Here is a 19611-nt window from a genome sequence, read left to right as displayed (position 1 = left end):
TGACAAATTTACTATACATTAATTTCTATTAAATTAAGGTAAAACAAATTGTTACATGTCATTTAACTTAATAATTTGATAATAAAATCTAATAAAAATTAATAAATGGTAAATTTATCATAAGTATTAATTTAGGGTTTTTGAGATTAAAATATTAATTTGGAGTATGGTAATAACCCAAGAAACCCGAAAAAAATATGAAACAAATCGCCACCATCGTGCTCTTCAGCCCGCCGAAAAACCCTAAACCCTAAAACACCGGGCATTTGCAGATCGGCGGGCGTGCGCAGGCAAACCGATTCATCCTCTTCCTCCGTTCAGCCCCTGACCAGCTCGAGAAGATGCCTGACAAGGCCAAAAGGCGCCGCCTTTCGTCGTCCTCTCGGCCGCAGACCTTCTCGCCCTTCGCTCGTTCGCTCGCTCTCGCCGCGTCCGCGAGCTCGAGCGGCAAGCAGGACGCTACCGGTATGTTCACTCTCCAGCGTCGATTGGGTGATCAAGACTGCTTTTTTCGCCCCCTGTTTCTCTTCTTTTGTTCCTGGTCTCAAGTTCGAGTTTTGATGTGTTTTTTCAATTGGGTAATCGCTTCTAGATGATGGGTTTGGCAAGAATGCTCGGAAGGAGAAGATTGAGCAGACCGAATCCTCCGACGAGGAGAGCGCGCATTCCCAGTCTTCTGACGATGATGATGATGATGGTGGTGAAATTGAAGTAAGAGCGTCGTTTGGATAGCTTTCGATTCAGCGGTGAAACTCGGCGTGTTGTCTATCTTGGTGATGAATTTTTTTTTCTTTTTTTTTTGGGTTTTATCTGAAGGGGGAAGTTCAAGCTGATTTCGCTTTTTTCGACCCGAAACCGAGCGACTTTCACGGAGTGAAGATATTGCTACAAAACTACCTTGGTGACGAGGAATGGGACTTGAGTGGATTCGTAGACCTGATATTGGGACAGACGACGGTGGGGACTGTTGTTAAGATAGAGGGTGCTGAAGACGATGGGCTTTTCTCCGTTGTTTCCGCACTTAACCTGGATAGATATAAGGCAAGTCGATCTGTCTCCTGGAATTTTAATCCTTTTTGCTGTCAATTCATCGCATGATTTGCATCTTAGCTGTAAGTGTCAACACCAACATCAATTTGCCCTCACTAAATGGCTTTTTGAAACATAGAGTAGACGTGACAAACAAACATGTGAAAGATATGAAGGTGTCTTCTCAATCTCCCCCCTCTTTAGATGGCACTTGCTTGTTTCATTCTGTGCAGTCGTTTGCTGGCCAATGTCTGTGCATTGCTCATAAATTTGGTAACTATTGAGGAAATGAGATCTAATATATGCTATATTCGGTTGCCAGGATCATAAATGTATTATCGAGCTGAAGGAGTACCTCCTTAAAGTGTGCCCAGAGAATCCTGTGATAGGTGATCTCAGAGCACTTTTGAAGGAGCAAGCACAGCGTACTGGTCTTCTGGTGTCTCAGCACGTGATGAATTTTCCTCCCCAGCTTTTGCCACCACTCTATGATGCACTCTTTGATGAAGTCTCTTGGGCTACGGAAGATGAGGTCAGCTGAGAATATTGTATGAAGTCGGTGAGCTTGGTGAATATGTCTTCCTTACCTGCTATATAGCTAACAGTTTTCCATGATTAATATATCTTGTTTATCTTTTTGAAGCCCACTGAGGAGCTTAAGAACTCTTTCAAGTTCAGTAATTATCTACTAGTTAGCAAAATTTATAAGGTAAAAGTGTGGCTCTCTTGGTCTACTCGTTTCTCTTCAATCTGGTGCTAGATTTGTGAATGCGGGCCATCCTGATCTGCTATGCTTTGCTTCATGTTGTCAAATGCAGCTGAAGAGCGGTTCCCGGAAAAGTAAACAAAGCGGCAATCATGACAAAGATGCAGATATTTTATTCAGTAAGCTTGAAGATGAAATTTTTTACAAGGTACAAATTTTCTCGACTCAGTGCCTTGGTTAAGTATGCTACTAGCTCTTGTTTTTGGCCAATTACTTCCTTAGTTGATTATTACTCCACTATCTGATGCAGCTCAGCTCATGGTCCTTCAATTTTCCTTTGCACACTCCGCCAGTTACAAATCATGAGGTAAGAAAGCCTTACTCTATCCAGAATTCTTTTCACTGCATCACTGTGGGTTGTTGGGATAGGCAAGAATATAATGAATCATCAATTAGGGCTGCCAGTAAATTAAAAGTTCTCCTGCTACTACAGCCTAGGGACTTGACCATCGGTGTTCATTGTCATTTTTATTGCTAATTGAGAGATATTGTTTACTTGCAGCTGAAGAATTACCAGTTGACAGGGTTAGTCATGGCAGTAAAAGCAGAGAAAGTTACACAATTCCGGGAAGAGTTGAAATCTATGATCAATGAGTCTTGAGACTGCAAAAAGAATGGCATTTTACATTGCGGCAGGTTTCGTGATGCATCTGATTGTATCACAAATAAGATGTCGATAAGATCTCATTTCCACCACACGGGAAAAGATGCAGCTGGGCACGACAAATTGTTCACTTTCTGCAATCCAGGTGGATTTGATGGTTTTTCTCTCTGAAGTTGGATTCCCTTGTAACTTCATCTCGCTTCTGTATGCTTTTCACCTTTGGCTGAATGTGATTGCTTTTGCAAGTGCTTCAGAATGGATCATAGGAGACTCTCTGTTGAAGGTCAATATGGAAAAAAATGCTCATACATATTCTTCTAGGCAAAGCAATTTGACAACAAATATGTTGTTCTCATTCTTCATCTCTGCAAAATATATATTTAAGCTTCCACAGCAATTTGCCCAAAACAAACCAAAAGTACTCTGGCCAGAGGAACTTAAATCAGTGGCTTCTTACTTCTTTATTTAGAGGAGTTGCATAGAATTTGCAAGGCAATGACATTGCTGACCAAAGAAAAGGAAGGCAACTTCTCGTACAGGCGGCCATGGTCCGAGACTCCGAGTGCAGGGTTTCTTGTGGTCAGACATGCAACGCAGCTTTCGTATACATGACATCACGTCTTCTGATAAACCTGTGAACTTATTTACATACAGAAACCATGAGTGCAATTTCCAAGGCAGTGACATTTCTGGAAGAGGCCGAGGAGGGCACCCTTTCATGCAATCTTCAACATTGGTGGCGGCTTTTCGCCATCTTTGATTTGACAAGTGAGCGGTTCTTACACTCCCGTCACCCCGTCGTAGCAACCCGACTTAATTTGGACTTTTTTTCATGCTAATAAAATTGAAATAAGTGTTGATAAATGGTTAATAATGTTTGGTAACAAGAAAAATCGTATGTGACAGTTTTTCTTTTTCCTGAGGAATCCTGTTGATAACATATCAACGTTTCTAGGACATTAACTATATTTTTTACTAGTTTCCATAATAGCAACTTTTGTACAATTTAGCTGATTTCTATTATTTCTATTTGAATAATTTACAAAAATTTCGAATTTACTAACTCTGATATGAAATTACCAACCTAAATTAGAGTGATTTACTGATTTGATTTCTATTGGACTAGTTTTGCATTATTGACTCTCGGTTGAGTTACATGACAATATTTACTTGTTCTTATTTACTCACTTTTTTAAGGAGCTGCCAAACTTTTTTTTCCCTTGTTTAATAATACCTTACATTTATTCTAATCTTTTAAGAGATAATCAACCTAAATTAGTGTAACTTGGTAATTTCTTTCTCGTTCAAATCCCACTTAGTATGGGGTTACTCACTCTTATTTGAGTTACTTATCGACCTTGCCATCAACAACCTCGACATCATCCGCCACTGACCTTGACAGCAACTCCAGCAACTTTGTCATTAGATGGAGGTCGATCCAAGCCTTAGATCGAGCATACCGACTGCTTCCTTGCCCAAGCCTATGGCGGCTTAGCCGGTGCAAACACCATCCTGTGGTTGATGTCGAAGAAGATGGAGCACATGGGCACCTTGCTGAGGGCACATTAACCTTCGTCGTTAGTCTTTGGTGACGTTGATGATGGGGCCAAGGAGCTTGCGAGTGTGGCTACTGGTGATGGCAACGGTGGGACTATTGGTGGTCAGGTTGGGCTACACTGGGCTGGCAATGAACCGGATGAATGCGTTTGGGCGGGCATACGTGAAATACTAGTACAACATGGGAAATTAGTTCTTCATCTACTGGATTTGTCCATTTGTGCTTGCGGTTTGGGCCGGTAGGTGTTCAGCTTTTAGGTAGATAATGAAATAAAAGTTAGGGGTGAGCATAATCCGGGTTGGGTCCATCCATCCCCTAACTCTAGAATTAACTTACACAATGTTGGTCTTCAATTTTTTGAGATCGATGACTTATCCTATTGAGCCTGGGATTGAGGACTAAATGGATCAATGGTTTCAGTCTGATTCTAAGGTCAATCCGAGACCAATTGATAATTTTTTGTTTTCATTTTTTGTACTCCCGAAAAAGGTAAACTTACTATTTCAAATTACGTATCTATCGACAATACGACGTTGTGCAATTAAACTATAAATATCAATACATATTCAAAAAATTTATCAAAAAATTTAAGATAAGGCACTAACAGAAATTTCACACTTGTTAAAAGTAAGAAACCACAAAAACGATTAGGCCCGCTCGTAGAGATATGGGACAAGATGGGAAGTTGAGCGGCGAGCACAAGTGTTGAGCGGAGTGAGTGGCGAGTGGCGAAGTTTTTTCTCAAAGAAGACAGAAAAGACTAGTATTGGAGGGGATGCCATGAGGAGCCATTTAATGCTATTTACATCGTTTTGGATGCCATGAGAAGCCATTTAATGCTATTAACGCCATTAGACTTAGAGTTTTCTCTTTAAAATATAAATAATATATTAGATATATAAATATATAATATTATATATAATATATACAATCAGGATTGATCTAAATTAGATCAACCCTAAACTCCCATGATCAATGACCAATCTGCACAGTACTAGTGTAGAGATCTCATGATCAAGGACCAACTTAGTCATCCTAGGAACCGAATCAAGATTGGGAGGATCGAGTTGATTTAGGGTCGGTCCAGGATTAACCGTGGACCAATGCTTACCCCTAATAAAAGCTTGCAAAGAACAAAGAAACAAAGGGGTTTGTCTTTTTGGTTGATCATTGCTCCTTGATTTATTTTCACCTTGTTGGAGGATAATCGAATTCAAAGGGACAAATCCCGACTGCCAATAACATGCGTAGGTTTTGACGTTTGGAGTCTAAAGCAATGAGAATGATAATTGTGCAAAATTGGGGATTATGCTTTGCAATTCGTGATGGCAAAAGCAACTCTAGCACATTTCGTTGGCAACCACCCTTGGGGAGAGAGCCTGAAGAAGATGAAGAAAGACAAAAAATAAGAAAAAAGAAAATTTGCCATAGACAAAATTTCCTCTTCTCTAATCACCCGTCAGTTAGTTGGGGCCCTTATTGAGACTACGATTCTGTTTGGTAACACTTCAAATAGTACCTAATTCTATTATTTTACTCCAAAATAAATAAATAAATAAAAGAATAGAAATCCATTTGGCAAATTTTTATTTCTAAGAATAAAAATAAGTTTTTCTATTCCTAGGAATAGCTTAAGAACAAAATCAAGAAGTAGAAAATAGTTGATTCATATTTCGAAAATAATTCTAGAATCAAGTCAAATTTAATGGCTTTTTAACAGCCGTATAACGTATGCCATTAATATAAAATGGTTTTGTTCATATAACGATCATATAATGACTTTTTAACGGTCGTATAACAGTTTTATAACATTTCATTTATGTCTACATAAATTCTGCATTATTTTATAATACTTATATAACGGTTATCTGACACAAAGTTTACTTTGGGTATTTATTTGAGAAAATAGATTTACTTCGGGTCCTTAACTTTGGATCTTTATTTGAGAAAATAGATTCACTTCGAGTCTTTATTTGGAATTTTCATGAGGAAGAATTTGCAAATTTGACTTTCCACGAGATTAACATTCAACATTAGAGAAAGATTTGAAGGCCAAGACTTTCCTAATTTATTTCAATTGATGACGAGATTGTCTAGGTATCGGCAACTGCTTAAAGAAAGAGATAAATGGCCACATGAAAACTTTTTCACAAATTGTGGCTTTAATGAAAAAAAAAAAAAAATGAGTTAGGGGATGAATTTGATCAAGATAAAATATTGAAATAGTTGTATATGAATTTGACCAAGAAAATGAGGGAAAGGCACCAGCTTTTGCTCTATTAAAATCTCGGTTTAGTTGTTTCACATTGCTGAGATTGGCTTGCGTTCTTCACGTTCAAAGACAAACGATCCATGATTTTCGTCTTCCCGACTCCCTTTCTTCGGTGGGGAGGAGGGGAGGCAGGGTTAGTTTTTCTTTTTCATTTTAATCTCATCCAAATTTTATTTTGGACCGACATGCCCTAATCCAACTGCCGGAAAAAAATCAAGTGCTCATCATCTAATTTAGACTCTTATTTGAAACACAATATATTTTAGGTTTTCTTTTAAATAAATGATTCTATTTCCGGCTCTCATTTAGAATTTTTCCTAAAATCACCAACCTAGGAAGGAGGACAAAATGACATACAAAAGGAGAAGCTGACGGCACACCCTTCGCTGGGGTCGGTCAAGCAGCAATAGCAGAGGTCGTGTGCACCCTTCTCGCACGGCGCCTTTTGACATTGCGGAAGGTGCACTTTGCTTCCGTCCTCCATACGAGGAGCGAAGGCTTTACGGTCCTCTGCCGTGCCAAGCGAACCCTCGTCGGTGCCAAAAACCTTAACACGCATCGCCGTGGTGCCTATTGGCATAAAAAAAAAATACACGTATATCACTATCAATGTTGATGAATGCTTTAAGTATGTGAGGGAAATAGAAGGTTAAAAATGTTGAAATATAATACGCAAAAATAATGGGATCTTGCAACTTACGTTAACGCAAAAAACACTAGAGAAATAAACAATGAATAATAAGGATTCCGTGGTTGATGAAATATTCATAATGTGGTTTGACTTATTTTTAGAAAATAAATTTGAATTATACATATGAAATCCGTGAAAGATTTATGTGACTATACTATCATTATGCGGGTACATTTAAATTATGGTTTTGTTTATAGAGTAGAAACGTATGGTTAATATTCAATGGAGCTGGCCTTGGAAATGGTGGTGTTCAATTTGTTTCGCAATACAGGATATAATCACGATATGAAGAGATATACATGGGTGCATCAATGCTATCGAGAACGAGGATTTAGCCATCTAGTTTGCTTACCTTGATGAAGAGCCATGAGAAGAACGAAGAAAACGCAAGAGAACAGAACAAATTGACGTGTTGTGTGTTTCCCAAACGCCATTTGTGAAGATTTTTTAGATGATCATTGGATTTCAAGGGTGACGGCTATATATATAATACTCACTCTAGAAACTTCCGTACATTCACTTATACAATACATATATTTATTTAATGACCTGTCCTTATATTCATGTATGCAATCTATATATAGTAATTATTTGACTCACTTCCTTATATTCTTGTCTGCAATCTAGATATAGTTTTGACTCTTCTACTTGCCGTAGTCAGGCTATGTAACCATTATTATCAACCAATAAAGGATCTACAAATGTCAAAATTATTGCTAGGCATAATTAGAGATGTCTCTAGGATAACTTCTTTTGTTGGATATATTTTGATAATTTATTAATTCCTTATATCTCTCAAGATTGCACATATATTGATTGTGCATATTTTGATTGATATGTTGTCTTAGACTGTCTTCTAATAATGTTTATAAATAGGCTTGTGTATTCTTCTTTAATGGTTCTATTTGGTAACACTTCAAATAGTACCCAATTCTATTCTTTTGCTCTCCAAAATAAAAAAAAAATAAAAAAATAGAAATCCGTTTGGCAAATTTTTATTTTCGAGAACAAAAATAAGTTTTTATGTTCCTAGGATTAGCTTAGGAACAGAATCAACAAGTATAAAATAGTTGATTCCTATTTCAAAAATAATTCTAAAATCAAGCCAAATTTAATGGCTTTTTAACGACCGTATAACAGTTTTTGTATGCCATTATATAAAATGGTTTTGTTCATATAACGACTTTTTAACAGCCGGTTTTATAACGTTTCATTTATTTCCAGATAAATTCTGCATTATTTTATAACAGTTATGTAACGGTTATCTTCTTTTTTTAATTACTAATTTATTTATAATTGTTTCTTAATAGCTCTCTCTTTATTTTTACCTATAAATTGTTACTCCGAACGTAATTGAAAGTGATACCAATATATCCGGAACATCCTTATTTCTCCTTTCCTATTTCCTTATGTATTTTTCCTTTCATTGCTGGTTATACACAAAAAGTTGTTCTATTTTCTTCTATTATTTAGTGTGGAATAAAGAAGAAGATCTATTGTATCTTGGGAAGATAGCCGTTGAAGTCTCATGCGTCGAGTTTTGTACTCCGAGAGGTCAAATTATCTTTAAAGATAGTGCTTGCACGCCTCAAACAATTATTTTTTTCTAATCTTTTAAACGTATTTTCAATGGTTATTGTTATATCTCATGTTATCTATCATATTTTCAACAAGTTACCCTCTTATCAACCAATAAAGGATTTGCAATGTCAAATGGCCCAAATGGGAGGCAATTACTAATATACCTAAGTTTCTCTCGATTTATCTAATTTATTTAGTTTTTGGGCAAAACTCTTTTCCATGATTGGAAGAGATTCATTCTTTGTATATTCTTTGTTTGTGAATACGAGGAGGGAGGAAAATTGAGAATTGAGTGTAGAAATATTTAAGATATTGGAATTATAGCACAATGAGAAGAAGTAGGAACAAATGAATCTTTGAGATTTAGACCTTGCCCTATGTTTTTATTAAAAATTGTTTTTATTTGGCATACCAATCTACTACCTTTCTTACCTTTTACCAAAAATATCTACTGCCTAGTTCGGTATATAACTGGGCTAAGATGGAAAACAATATTGTATTCTCGATTTTATAGAACAATACCTAAAGTATCGGTTGTTGAATTTGCTAGACTTTATTAATACAATAATGACTCTATTTATTAGGGTCTACATGGTAACATTTCTGCTTCTCCAAATTTTTGTTCTTTTGTTCCCCAGAACAAAAATCCTTTTGGTAAAACTTTTGTTTCCGAGAATAATTTCTCTATTTTTTTGTTCTTGGGATCGCTTTTGGAATAGAAACAAGAAACAAAAAAAAAAAAAAAAAGTAGCTTCTTGTTCTCGGGAACAATTTCTAGAAATAAGCAAATTTTCTTCTTTATTTTTCTTTTGTTCCTCTCTCTTGCCGCAGCCACCTCCAACCACCTGGAGCCACCACCGGCCGCCACCGACCGCCGCCGTCGATGGGCGGCGGCGGTGGACGGTCGGCAGTCAGCAATCTATGAGCAAGAATAAAAAACGAATAAATACAAAAAAGAAATTCTTTTGTACCAAATGCATTTCTATTCTTTTTCTATTTCTGAAGTAAAAAATTTGTATAGTTACCAAACGCCTTGGGCGCACATGAGAAAATTTATATTTCTCGATTTCTTCGTTTCTCTGTTCCCCAAACAGTTTGGAACAGAAATTCGTTTGCTAACGTAATTTGATTTCTCTATTTTTGAAACAAATTTCTATTCCAGAAATAGAGAAATTGAAGAAATGAGAAGCTAAAATTTTTAACTTCTCAGTTTCTGAAATAAAAATCAGAAACTGAAATCAAACTATATAAAAGAACCTTGCGCTTTCTTGCTAACTTAATTCACTCATAACCACAACTTCACAAATTATTGCTAATTTTCTTTTTCTTATTTTGCTTGTTTTTTTTTTTTTTTTTTTTTTTTGCATTTTTTTCAATTTTTTTTTATAACTTCTTCTTTAGGATGAAAGGCAATCGAATGGGTCCCCAATTTTCAAAAACGACCAAAGTTCTTAAATGCTTACTTAAAAACAATAGGGTTTTTTCCTCCTAGAAAAAGCACGCTCATGGCCAGTCGAAGAAAAAGTTCTTACGTAATAGATGAATAAAAACGTGCCTAGAAATTTAACCTTATTTTTTTACGGATTCAAAATTCTTGCAAAATCAAAATAATTAGATTGTTACACAATCTTGAATTTTAATTCGAAGGCAATAGATTCAAGAGAATTTCTCTCTTTGCTATGCAAGGGCCATTAAAGGTTCATTGAGCAACAATAAAGAAATTAGGGATGAGCAACTGGACTGATTCTATTCGAGAATCAAAATAAACCGACCTTCCCCCAATTGGTTTCTAACCATAAACGTTACTTTAAGGTAGAATTCTTATATATATTTTTACACCATTAATTTTATTTTGTTGATAATCTTGTATAATGCTAGTTTTTGATAAAATGACAAGGCTGTATAAGCGCCATTGATAGCACCCATATTCATGCTTTCGCAGTATTTGTTTGAACCTATGCAGATGAGCTTGCAAACGATACATTGATCGAGGAGGGAAACCAAATAAATACGCTTAGGAAAATAATTACTAATAAAATGGCAAGGGATAATAATATGCCGGAAATTCCATGAAATTGTATTTTCAACTTTTGTAATATATTAGTATTATTTTGACTATTATTTTGTATTTAAGGATTTCCTATGTTATTTTAGTATTATTTCGACTATTATTTTGTATTTGAGGATTTCCTATGTTGTTATCTAATTAATTTATATTCCTAGAAATAGAAATTTTGTTCTATTATCAAACGGATTTCTGTTTCAGAAATAGAAATTTTGAGTCGTTATTAAACGGGTTTCTTTGCTCAGAAACTTGTCTGGGGAATAGAAATTAAGAAATTGATTTCTAGCCAGAAATCAATTTCTATTTCAGAAATTTTGTCATGCACAGCCCTTATTTTACTCAGAAATTTTTCTCCGGAATAGAAATAGAAAATAATTATTTCTGGAAAAAAAAAAAAAAAAACTCTTCCACAACCTTAGCTAGAAATAAATGCTTCTTTTCACTCTCAAAGAAAAAATTTGCAAATTTGGCTTTCCAAATATTAACATTCAACATAAGAAAAAAATTGAAAGTCAAGGGACTTGACCATCGATGTTCATTGTCATCTCTTATTATTATGCTTGTCAACAGTTTGATTTCCAAAATACCCGACCACAACCGAACCAGTAAAGGATGTTCATTTACTTTGACCCAAATTGAACCGAGACCCTAATATGACTTGAACTAAAAAAGCTGTTTCCGAAGTTTTTTACCATAACTTTCTTTTTCTTGATCACAAGCATTTTGCTAAGGCAAAAAAGCACAACATTTCAGAGAGTGCATTAAAAGTCGTAAAACTCATTTACATTATGTAATTTAATTCCCATATACGACATCACGAGTCTTCCAACAGGTCTGTAAATTTTTGTATATATGGAAAAATTAAGTTCACGGCATGGTTAAATTTGCTTGTATGGAATTTGCAGAATATATGAATCGAGAAGGCATACACGAGCTAAAGACTGTTCCTAGAACTTCTCAAGAGAACGGTGTAGTTGAAAGAATGAACATGATTATTCTAGAACGTGCGAGATGCATGAGACTACACGCGGGTCTCCCGCTACACTTATGGGCTGCCACAGTTGATGTAGCTATTTATCTTATCAACACAAGTCCATCTAGTGTGTTGGATAGAGAAATACCACAAGAGCGGTGGTCAGGTAAAAAGATTAATTATTCACATCTAAAGGTGTTTTGTTGTATTGCATATACTTTGATTGACAGGGAGGATAGGAAAAAGCTTGATGCTAAGTCCCAGAAGTGCGTCTTTATCAGATATGGTGGCGACGAGTATGGCTATAGGCTTTGGGATTATGAGAATAACAAAGTCATCCGCAGTCGCAATGTGGTACTCCATGAAGAAAAGATCTACAAGGATCGTCAGGCAGAGACAGAGCATGAGACGGTAGTACAACTAGAATATGTTGAATTAGACACAATGCCCGTGAAGATGTTTCTGGTAGATCAAAGTTCACCCGAAAGAGAGGTTCAAGATGAGCCTATTATCAGTGAAAAGGTAGTTCAAGAAGAACGCAGTGATTCAAAGCAAACGAATGACCCTGAAGTACCTGTCTTGAGAAGATCTACATGTTTGAGAAAGCCAAAGGTAATTTTTGATCCATCAGCTAATACTGTTCTGAGCCATGTCTTATATACAGATTCGGGAGAACTGGAGACTTATGATGAGGCAAAGGCAGACACATCTCACTTGCAGTGGAAATGTGCTATGAAAGACGAGATGAGCTCGTTACTTCAGAACAAAACTTGGGAGTTGACCAAGTTATCCACAGTAAAAAAACTTTATTAAACAAATAGGTGTACAGGGTTAAGAATGAAGTAGATTGTAGTATTAGATACAAGGCGAGACTTGTAGTCAAGGGCTTTTCTAAAAAAGAAGGGATCGACTACTCCGAGATATTTTCACATGTAGTGAAAATGACATCAATTAGAGTGCTGCTGAGTATAGTTGTAGTGGAGGATCTTCATCTTGAGCAGTTAGACATAAAAACAACGTTTTTACATGGTGACTTAGATGAAAAATTATACATGGTACAACCTAAAGGTTTTGAAGTCAAAGGTAAGGAGTACATAGTATGTCGCTTGAAGAAAAGCTTGTATTGCTTGAAACAAGCTCTGCGGCAATGGTACCTAAAATTTGATTGTTTCATGCAAGAAAAAGGATTTGCACACTGTGAGTCTGGTCATTGTGTTTATTTTCGCAAGTATGATGATGGTGACATTGTGTATCTCTCTTTATATGTGGATGACATGCTAGTGGCTAGTTCCAATATGAAGAGAATCGTAGAAGTGAAGAAGATGTTATCATTACAGTTTGCTATAAAAGACTTGGGAGAGGCCAAGAATATTTTAGGCATGAAAATCATCAGGGATGGGAAAAATAAGAAATTATGGTTGTCGTAGGAAGACTATGTGAACAAGGTCTTAAAGAGATTTAACATGGACAAAGCAAAACCGGTTGCGACTCCTCTAGCGAGTCACTTCAAACTTTCCAAGGATATGTGTCCAAACGCTCAAGCTTTGAAAGATGAGATGGCACTAGTTCCATATGCATCAGCAGTGGGGAGTTTGACGTATGCCATGGTGAGCACGAGACCAAACATTGCACAAGTAGTGGGAGTTGTGAGTCGATATATGCAGAACTCAGGTAGAGAGCATTGGAATGCAGTTAAATGGATATTGAGATATCTAGCAGGTACTTCCAATTACTCACTTTGTTATGATGGTACATCTCTAGAGTTGCAGGGTTATGTAGATGCAAATCATTCGGGTGATCGAGATAGTGGTAAGAGTACCACTGGATATGTCTTTACAGTTGCAGGTACAACAGTGAGTTGGGTGTCTCAACTGTAAAAAGTAGTGGCTTTATCGACAACAAAGGCAGAATACGTGGCGATCACAGAAGCTTCCAAGGAAATCATGTGGTTACAAGATTATATGGAGGAGTTACATCGAAAACAGCTAGTCAGTACACTGTGGAGTGATAGTCAAAGTGCAGTGCACTTAGCAAAGAATGCAGCTTATCACTCAAGAACTAGACATATCAAGAAGCGTTATCATTTTATCAGGTCAGCATTGAAAGATAATGAGTTAAAGCTACAGAAGATTAATGGCTCGAAGAATCCAACTGACATGATGACCAAGGTAGTAGACAGAGAGAAGTATATTTTATGTACTACTACCATTGGTATTACTCCATGTTGATTGATGAGGAGTATCGCAGAGGTACAAGTTTTTTTTCAACTACTATTTCTTGAAGAAGATGGATGTAAAGTTGCTTGGTGCTTAGGTATATTTGTCTTCAAGTGGGAGATTGTTATAGATGAAGTCAAATATTTGTTTTTAGGAGCTTTTTTGTCTTTTCTATTAGATTTTCTTTTAGGTTAAAAGTGGTATCTTTATATTAGCGATGGCAAAACCCTAGCCGTCAAGACGCTGAAAAAGGAAATAGAGAGGCAAGAAAAAGAGATAAGAAAAAAGTGAGTTTTTTCTTGATAAGGGTTCTCAATCTCTTTGTGCTCTAATCTTGAGAGAAAATCATCGTTGTATTCCAACTTTTTCTGAAGTCTAGTGGATTCGCAGAGTGCCTCTGCGCGGAGACATAGCCTAGGTTTTGGTGAACTTCGATAACAAATTTTCTGTCGTGTTCATCTGATTCTGCTCTTTTATTACTATATTCTGTCTGGTGAATTATTTGCGAACGTTGTTTTTCTAGAATCGACGTGTGATTTCATAACACTTCTCCCTATATTGAAAGTACTAATGTCCCCCGGTAATAAGTGTAGAAGCAGCTACCACGTAAAAGTATAGCAACCCCATTGCAGACGAGATAACTATTGGGTTTTCTCACGTGTTGTGACCACAACAAAGTAGATCCTCTCCCAAACTAAAAATCAATTTCCCCATGTGTTTATAAAGGGGCGTTACATGCTTTGTGTCACGTATAGACAAATGTCTTCACCCCAAATACATAACTTCTCCAATGTATTTGTGAACGGGTTTGTCAATTGAGAAGAGAGGATCGACATCAAGTAAGTCAATTGTGAGCGAGCATGAGCGAGTGTGAGAGAGAGTGACTTAGATGGGCGTGGGACGTTTTAAGAAATGCCACAGTGGTCGCAAAACCTGAGGCGTTAGTGTAATTACGTCCCTGTGCTTTAAGATTTGGGCGCTTGATCATGACTGTTCCCTTTAAGTTTCGCCTCAACTTTTGCACCGTTTATTGTAGCGTGCGCCAGCACTGGAGAAGACATTCTTTTCCCCGTTTCGTTTTCTGTTTTTTCCTAAATCTGGAACACGAATGCCAAAGGGTAGTTTTATTCGAGAACATCTTGCGGAGTTAAATTTCTGTCAATGGCGTTTTTATTCGGTAACGATCAAGTATAACTTTCAACGCAGCGGCATTTCTGTGTTTGGCCTAGTAAGGAGGACAAAATGTCATACAATAGGCGAACCTGGCGGCACATCCTTGGCTGGGGTCGGTCAAGCAGCAATAGCAGAGGTCGGGAAAACCCTTCAAGCACGGCGCCTTTTGACATTGCGGATGGTCCACTCTGCTTCCGTAACGAGAAGCGAAGGTTTTACGGTCCTCTGTTGTGCCAAGCGAACCCTCGTCGGTGCCAAAAACCTTAACACGCATCGCCGTGGTGCCTATTGGCATAAAAAAATACACGTATATCAAAGTATGCGAGGGATATAGAAGGTTAAAAATCAATGGGATATTGTAACTTACATTAACGCGGAAAACACTAGAGAAATAAACAAGGAATAATAAGGATACCGGAAATTTGTGTGGTTGATGAAATAATCATAATGTGGTTTGACATATTTTTAGAAAATAAATTTGAATTATACATATGAAATCCGTGAAAGATTTATGTGACTATACCATCGTTAGTCGGGTACATTTAAATTATGGTTTTGTTTATAGAGTAGAAACGTATGGTTAATATTCAATGGAGACTGGCCTTGGATATGGTGGTGTTCAATTTGTTTCGCAATACAGGATATAATCACGATATGAAGAGATATGCATGGGTGCATCAATGCTATCAAGACAAACGACTTGAAGCAAACGAGGATTTAGCCATCTAGTTTGCTTACCTTGATGAAGAGCCATGAGAAGAACGAAGAAAACGCAAGAGAACAGAACAAATTGACGTGTTGTGTGTTTCCCAAACGCCATTTGTGAAGATTTTTTAGATGATCATTGGATTTCAAGGGTGACGGCTATATATATAATACTCACTCTAGAAACTTCCGTACATTCACTTATACAATACATATATTTATTTAATGACCTTTCCTTATATTCATGTATGCAATCTATATATAGTAATTATTTGACTCACTTCCTTATATTCTTGTCTGCAATCTAGATATAGTTTTGACTCTTCTACTTGCCGTAGTCAGGCTATGTAACCATTATTATCAACCAATAAAGGATCTACAAATGTCAAAATTATTGCTAGGCATAATTAGAGATGTCTCTAGGATAACTTCTTTTGTTGGATATATTTTGATAATTCTATTAATTCCTTATATCTCTCAAGATTGCACATATATTGATTGTGCATATTTTGATTGATATGTTGTCTTAGACTGTCTTCTAATAATGTTTATAAATAGGCTTGTGTATTCTTCTTTAATGGTTCTATTTGGTAACACTTCAAATAGTACCCAATTCTATTCTTTTGCTCTCCAAAATAAAAAAATAGAAATCCGTTTGGCAAATTTTTATTTTCGAGAACAAAAATAAGTTTTTATGTTCCTAGGATTAGCTTAGGAACAGAATCAACAAGTATAAAATAGTTGATTCCTATTTCAAAATAATTCTAAAATCAAGCCAAATTTAATGGCTTTTTAACGACCATATAACAGTTTTTGTATGCCATTATATAAAATGGTTTTGTTCATATAACGACTTTTTAACAGCCGGTTTTATAACGTTTAATTTATTTCTAGATAAATTCTGCATTATTTTATAACAGTTATGTAACGGTTATCTTCTTTTTTTAATTACTAATTTATTTATAATTGTTTCTTAATAGCTCTCTCTTTATTTTTACCTATAAATTGTTACTCCGAACGTAATTGAAAGTGATACCGATATATCCGGAACATCCTTATTTCTCCTTTCCTATTTCCTTATGTATTTTTCCTTTCATTGCTGGTTATACACAAAAAGTTGTTCTATTTTCTTCTATTATTTAGTGTGGAATAAAGAAGAAGATCTATTGTATCTTGGGAAGATAGCCGCTGAAGTCTCATGCGTCGAGTTTTGTACTCCAAGAGGTCAAATTATCTTTAAAGATAGTGCTTGCACGCCTCAAACAATTATTTTTTTCTAATCTTTTTAAACGTATTTTCAATGGTTATTGTTATATCTCATGTTATCTATCATATTTTCAACAAGTTACCCCTCTTATCAACCAATAAAGGATTTGCAATGTCAAATGGCCCAAATGGGAGGCAATTACTAATATACCTAAGTTTCTCTCGATTTATCTAATTTATTTAGTTTTTGGGCAAAACTCTTTTCCATGATTGGAAGATATTCATTCTTTGTATATTCTTTGTTTGTGAATACGAGGAGGGAGGAAAATTGAGAACTGAGTGTAGAAATATTTAAGATATTGGAATTATAGCACAATGAGAAGAAGTAGGAACAAATGAATCTTTGAGATTTAGACCTTGCCCTATGTTTTTATTAAAAATTGTTTTTATTTGGCATACCAATCTACTACCTTTCTTACCTTTTACCAAAAAAATATCTACTGCCTAGTTCGGTATATAACTGGGCTAAGATGGAAAAACAATATTGTATTCTCGATTTTATAGAACAATACCTAAAGTATCGGTTGTTGAATTTGCTAGACTTTACTAATACAATAATGACTCTATTTATTAGGGTCTACATGGTAACATTTCTGCTTCTCCAAATTTTTGTTCTTTTGTTCCCGTAACAAAAATCTTTTGGTAAAACTTTTGTTTCCGGAATAATTTCTCTATTTTTTTGTTCTTGGGATCAGTTTTTGGAATAGAAACAAGAAACAAAAAAAAAAAAAAAAGTAGCTTCTTGTTCTCGGGAACAATTTCTAGAAATAAGCAAATTTTCTTCTTTATTTTTCTTTTGTCCTCTCTCTGCCGCAGCCACCTCCAACCACCTGGCCAGCCACCGCGCCATCCGACCGCCGCCGTCGATGGGCGGCGGCGGTGGACGGTCGGCACGGAATCTATGAGCAAGAATAAAAACGAATAAATACAAAAAAAAAAGAAATTATTTTGTACCAAATGCATTTCTATTCTTTTTCTATTTCTGAAGTAAAAATTTGTATAGTTACCAAACGCCTTGGGCGCACATGACAAAATTTATATTTCTCGATTTCTTTCTGTTTCTCTGTTCCCGGAACAGTTTGGAATAGAAATTCGTTTGGTAACGTAATTTGATTTCTCTATTTTGAAACAAATTTCTATTCCGTAAATAGAGAAATTGAAGAAATGAGAAGTTAAAATTTTTAACTTCTCGCTTTCGAAATAAAAATCAGAAACTGAAATCAAACTATATAAAAGAACCTTGCGCTTTCTTGCTAACTTAATTCACTCATAACCACAACTTCACAAATTATTGCTAATTTTCTTTTTCTTATTTTGCTTGTGTTTTTTTTTTTTTTTTTGCATTTTTTTCAATTTTTTTTTTTATAACTTCTTCTTTATGATGAAAGGCAATCGAATGGGTCCCCAATTTTCAAAAACGACCAAAGTTCTTAAATGCTTACTTAAAAACAATAGAGTTTTTTCCTCCTAGAAAAAGCACGCGCATGGCCAGTCGAAGAAAAAGTTCTTACGTAATAGATGAATAAAAAACGTGCCTAGAAATTTAACCTTATTTTTTACGAATTCAAAATTCTTGCAAAATCAAAATAATTAGATTGTTACACAATCTTGAATTTTAATTCAAGGCAATAGATTCAAGAGAATTTCTCTCTTTGCTATGCAAGGGCCATTAAAGGTTCATTGAGCAACAATAAAGAAATTAGGGATGAGCAATTGACTGATTCTATTCGAGAATCAAAATAAACCGACCTTCCCCAATTGGTTTCTAACCATAAACGTTACTTTAAGGTAGAATTCTTATATATTTTTTTACACCATTAATTTTATTTTGTTGATAATCTTGTATAATGCTAGTTTTTGATAAAATGACAAGGCTGTATAAGCGCCATTGATAGCACCCATATTCATGCTTTCGCAGTATTTGTTTGAACCTATGCAGGATGAGCTTGCAAATGATACATTGATCGAGGAGGGAAACCAAATAAATACGCTTAGGAAAATAATTACTAATAAAATGGCAAGGGATAATAATATGCTGGAAATTCCATGAAATTGTATTTTCAACTTTTGTAATATATTAGTATTATTTCGACTATTATTTTGTATTTAAGGATTTCCTATGTTCTTTTAGTATTATTTCGACTATTATTTTGTATTTGAGGATTTCCTATGTTGTTATCTAATTAATTTCTATTACTAGAAATAGAAATTTTGTTCTATTATCAAACGGATTTCTGTTTCGAAATAGAAATTTTGAGTCGTTATTAAACGGGTTTCTTTGCTCGAAACTTGTCTGGGAATAGAAATTAAGAAATTGATTTCTAGCCAGAAATCAATTTCTATTTCAGAAATTTTGTCATGCGTAGCCCTTATTTTACTCAGAAATTTTTCTCCGGAATAGAAATAGAAAATAATTATTTCTGGAAAAAAAAAAAAAAAAACTCTTCCACAACCTTAGCTAGAAATAAATGCTTCTTTTCACTCTCAAAGAAAAATTTGCAAATTTGGCTTTCCAAATATTAACATTCAACATAAGAAAAATTGAAAGTCAAGGGACTTGACCATCGATGTTCATTGTCATCTCTTATTATTATGCTTGTCAACAGTTTGATTTCCAAAATACCTGACCATAACCGAACTGTAAAGGATGTTCATTTACTTTGACCCAAATTGAACCGAGACCCTAATATGACTTGAACTAAAAAAGCTGTT

General features: G+C 35.5%; 1 protein-coding gene across 1 annotated transcript; it reads left to right on the top strand.

Annotated features, from left to right (window-relative positions):
* Positions 1-208: 208 nt before the first annotated feature.
* On the top strand, positions 209-2796 carry LOC104457232 (protein BCCIP homolog). Its single transcript, XM_010072169.3, has 8 exons — positions 209-465; positions 593-711; positions 817-1041; positions 1352-1561; positions 1673-1738; positions 1848-1943; positions 2046-2102; positions 2298-2796. Exons 1-8 carry the CDS (start codon positions 342-344, stop codon positions 2394-2396), a joined length of 996 nt encoding a protein of 331 aa, XP_010070471.1. The 5' UTR covers positions 209-341; the 3' UTR covers positions 2397-2796.
* Positions 2797-19611: the final 16815 nt, after the last annotated feature.

The sequence above is a fragment of the Eucalyptus grandis genome, chromosome 8 (assembly GCF_016545825.1).
Source record: "Eucalyptus grandis isolate ANBG69807.140 chromosome 8, ASM1654582v1, whole genome shotgun sequence".
Classification (NCBI taxonomy): Eukaryota; Viridiplantae; Streptophyta; class Magnoliopsida; order Myrtales; family Myrtaceae; genus Eucalyptus; species Eucalyptus grandis.
The sequence above is the reverse complement of the archived record's forward strand: the minus strand, read 5'-3'. Positions and strand labels throughout refer to the sequence as shown.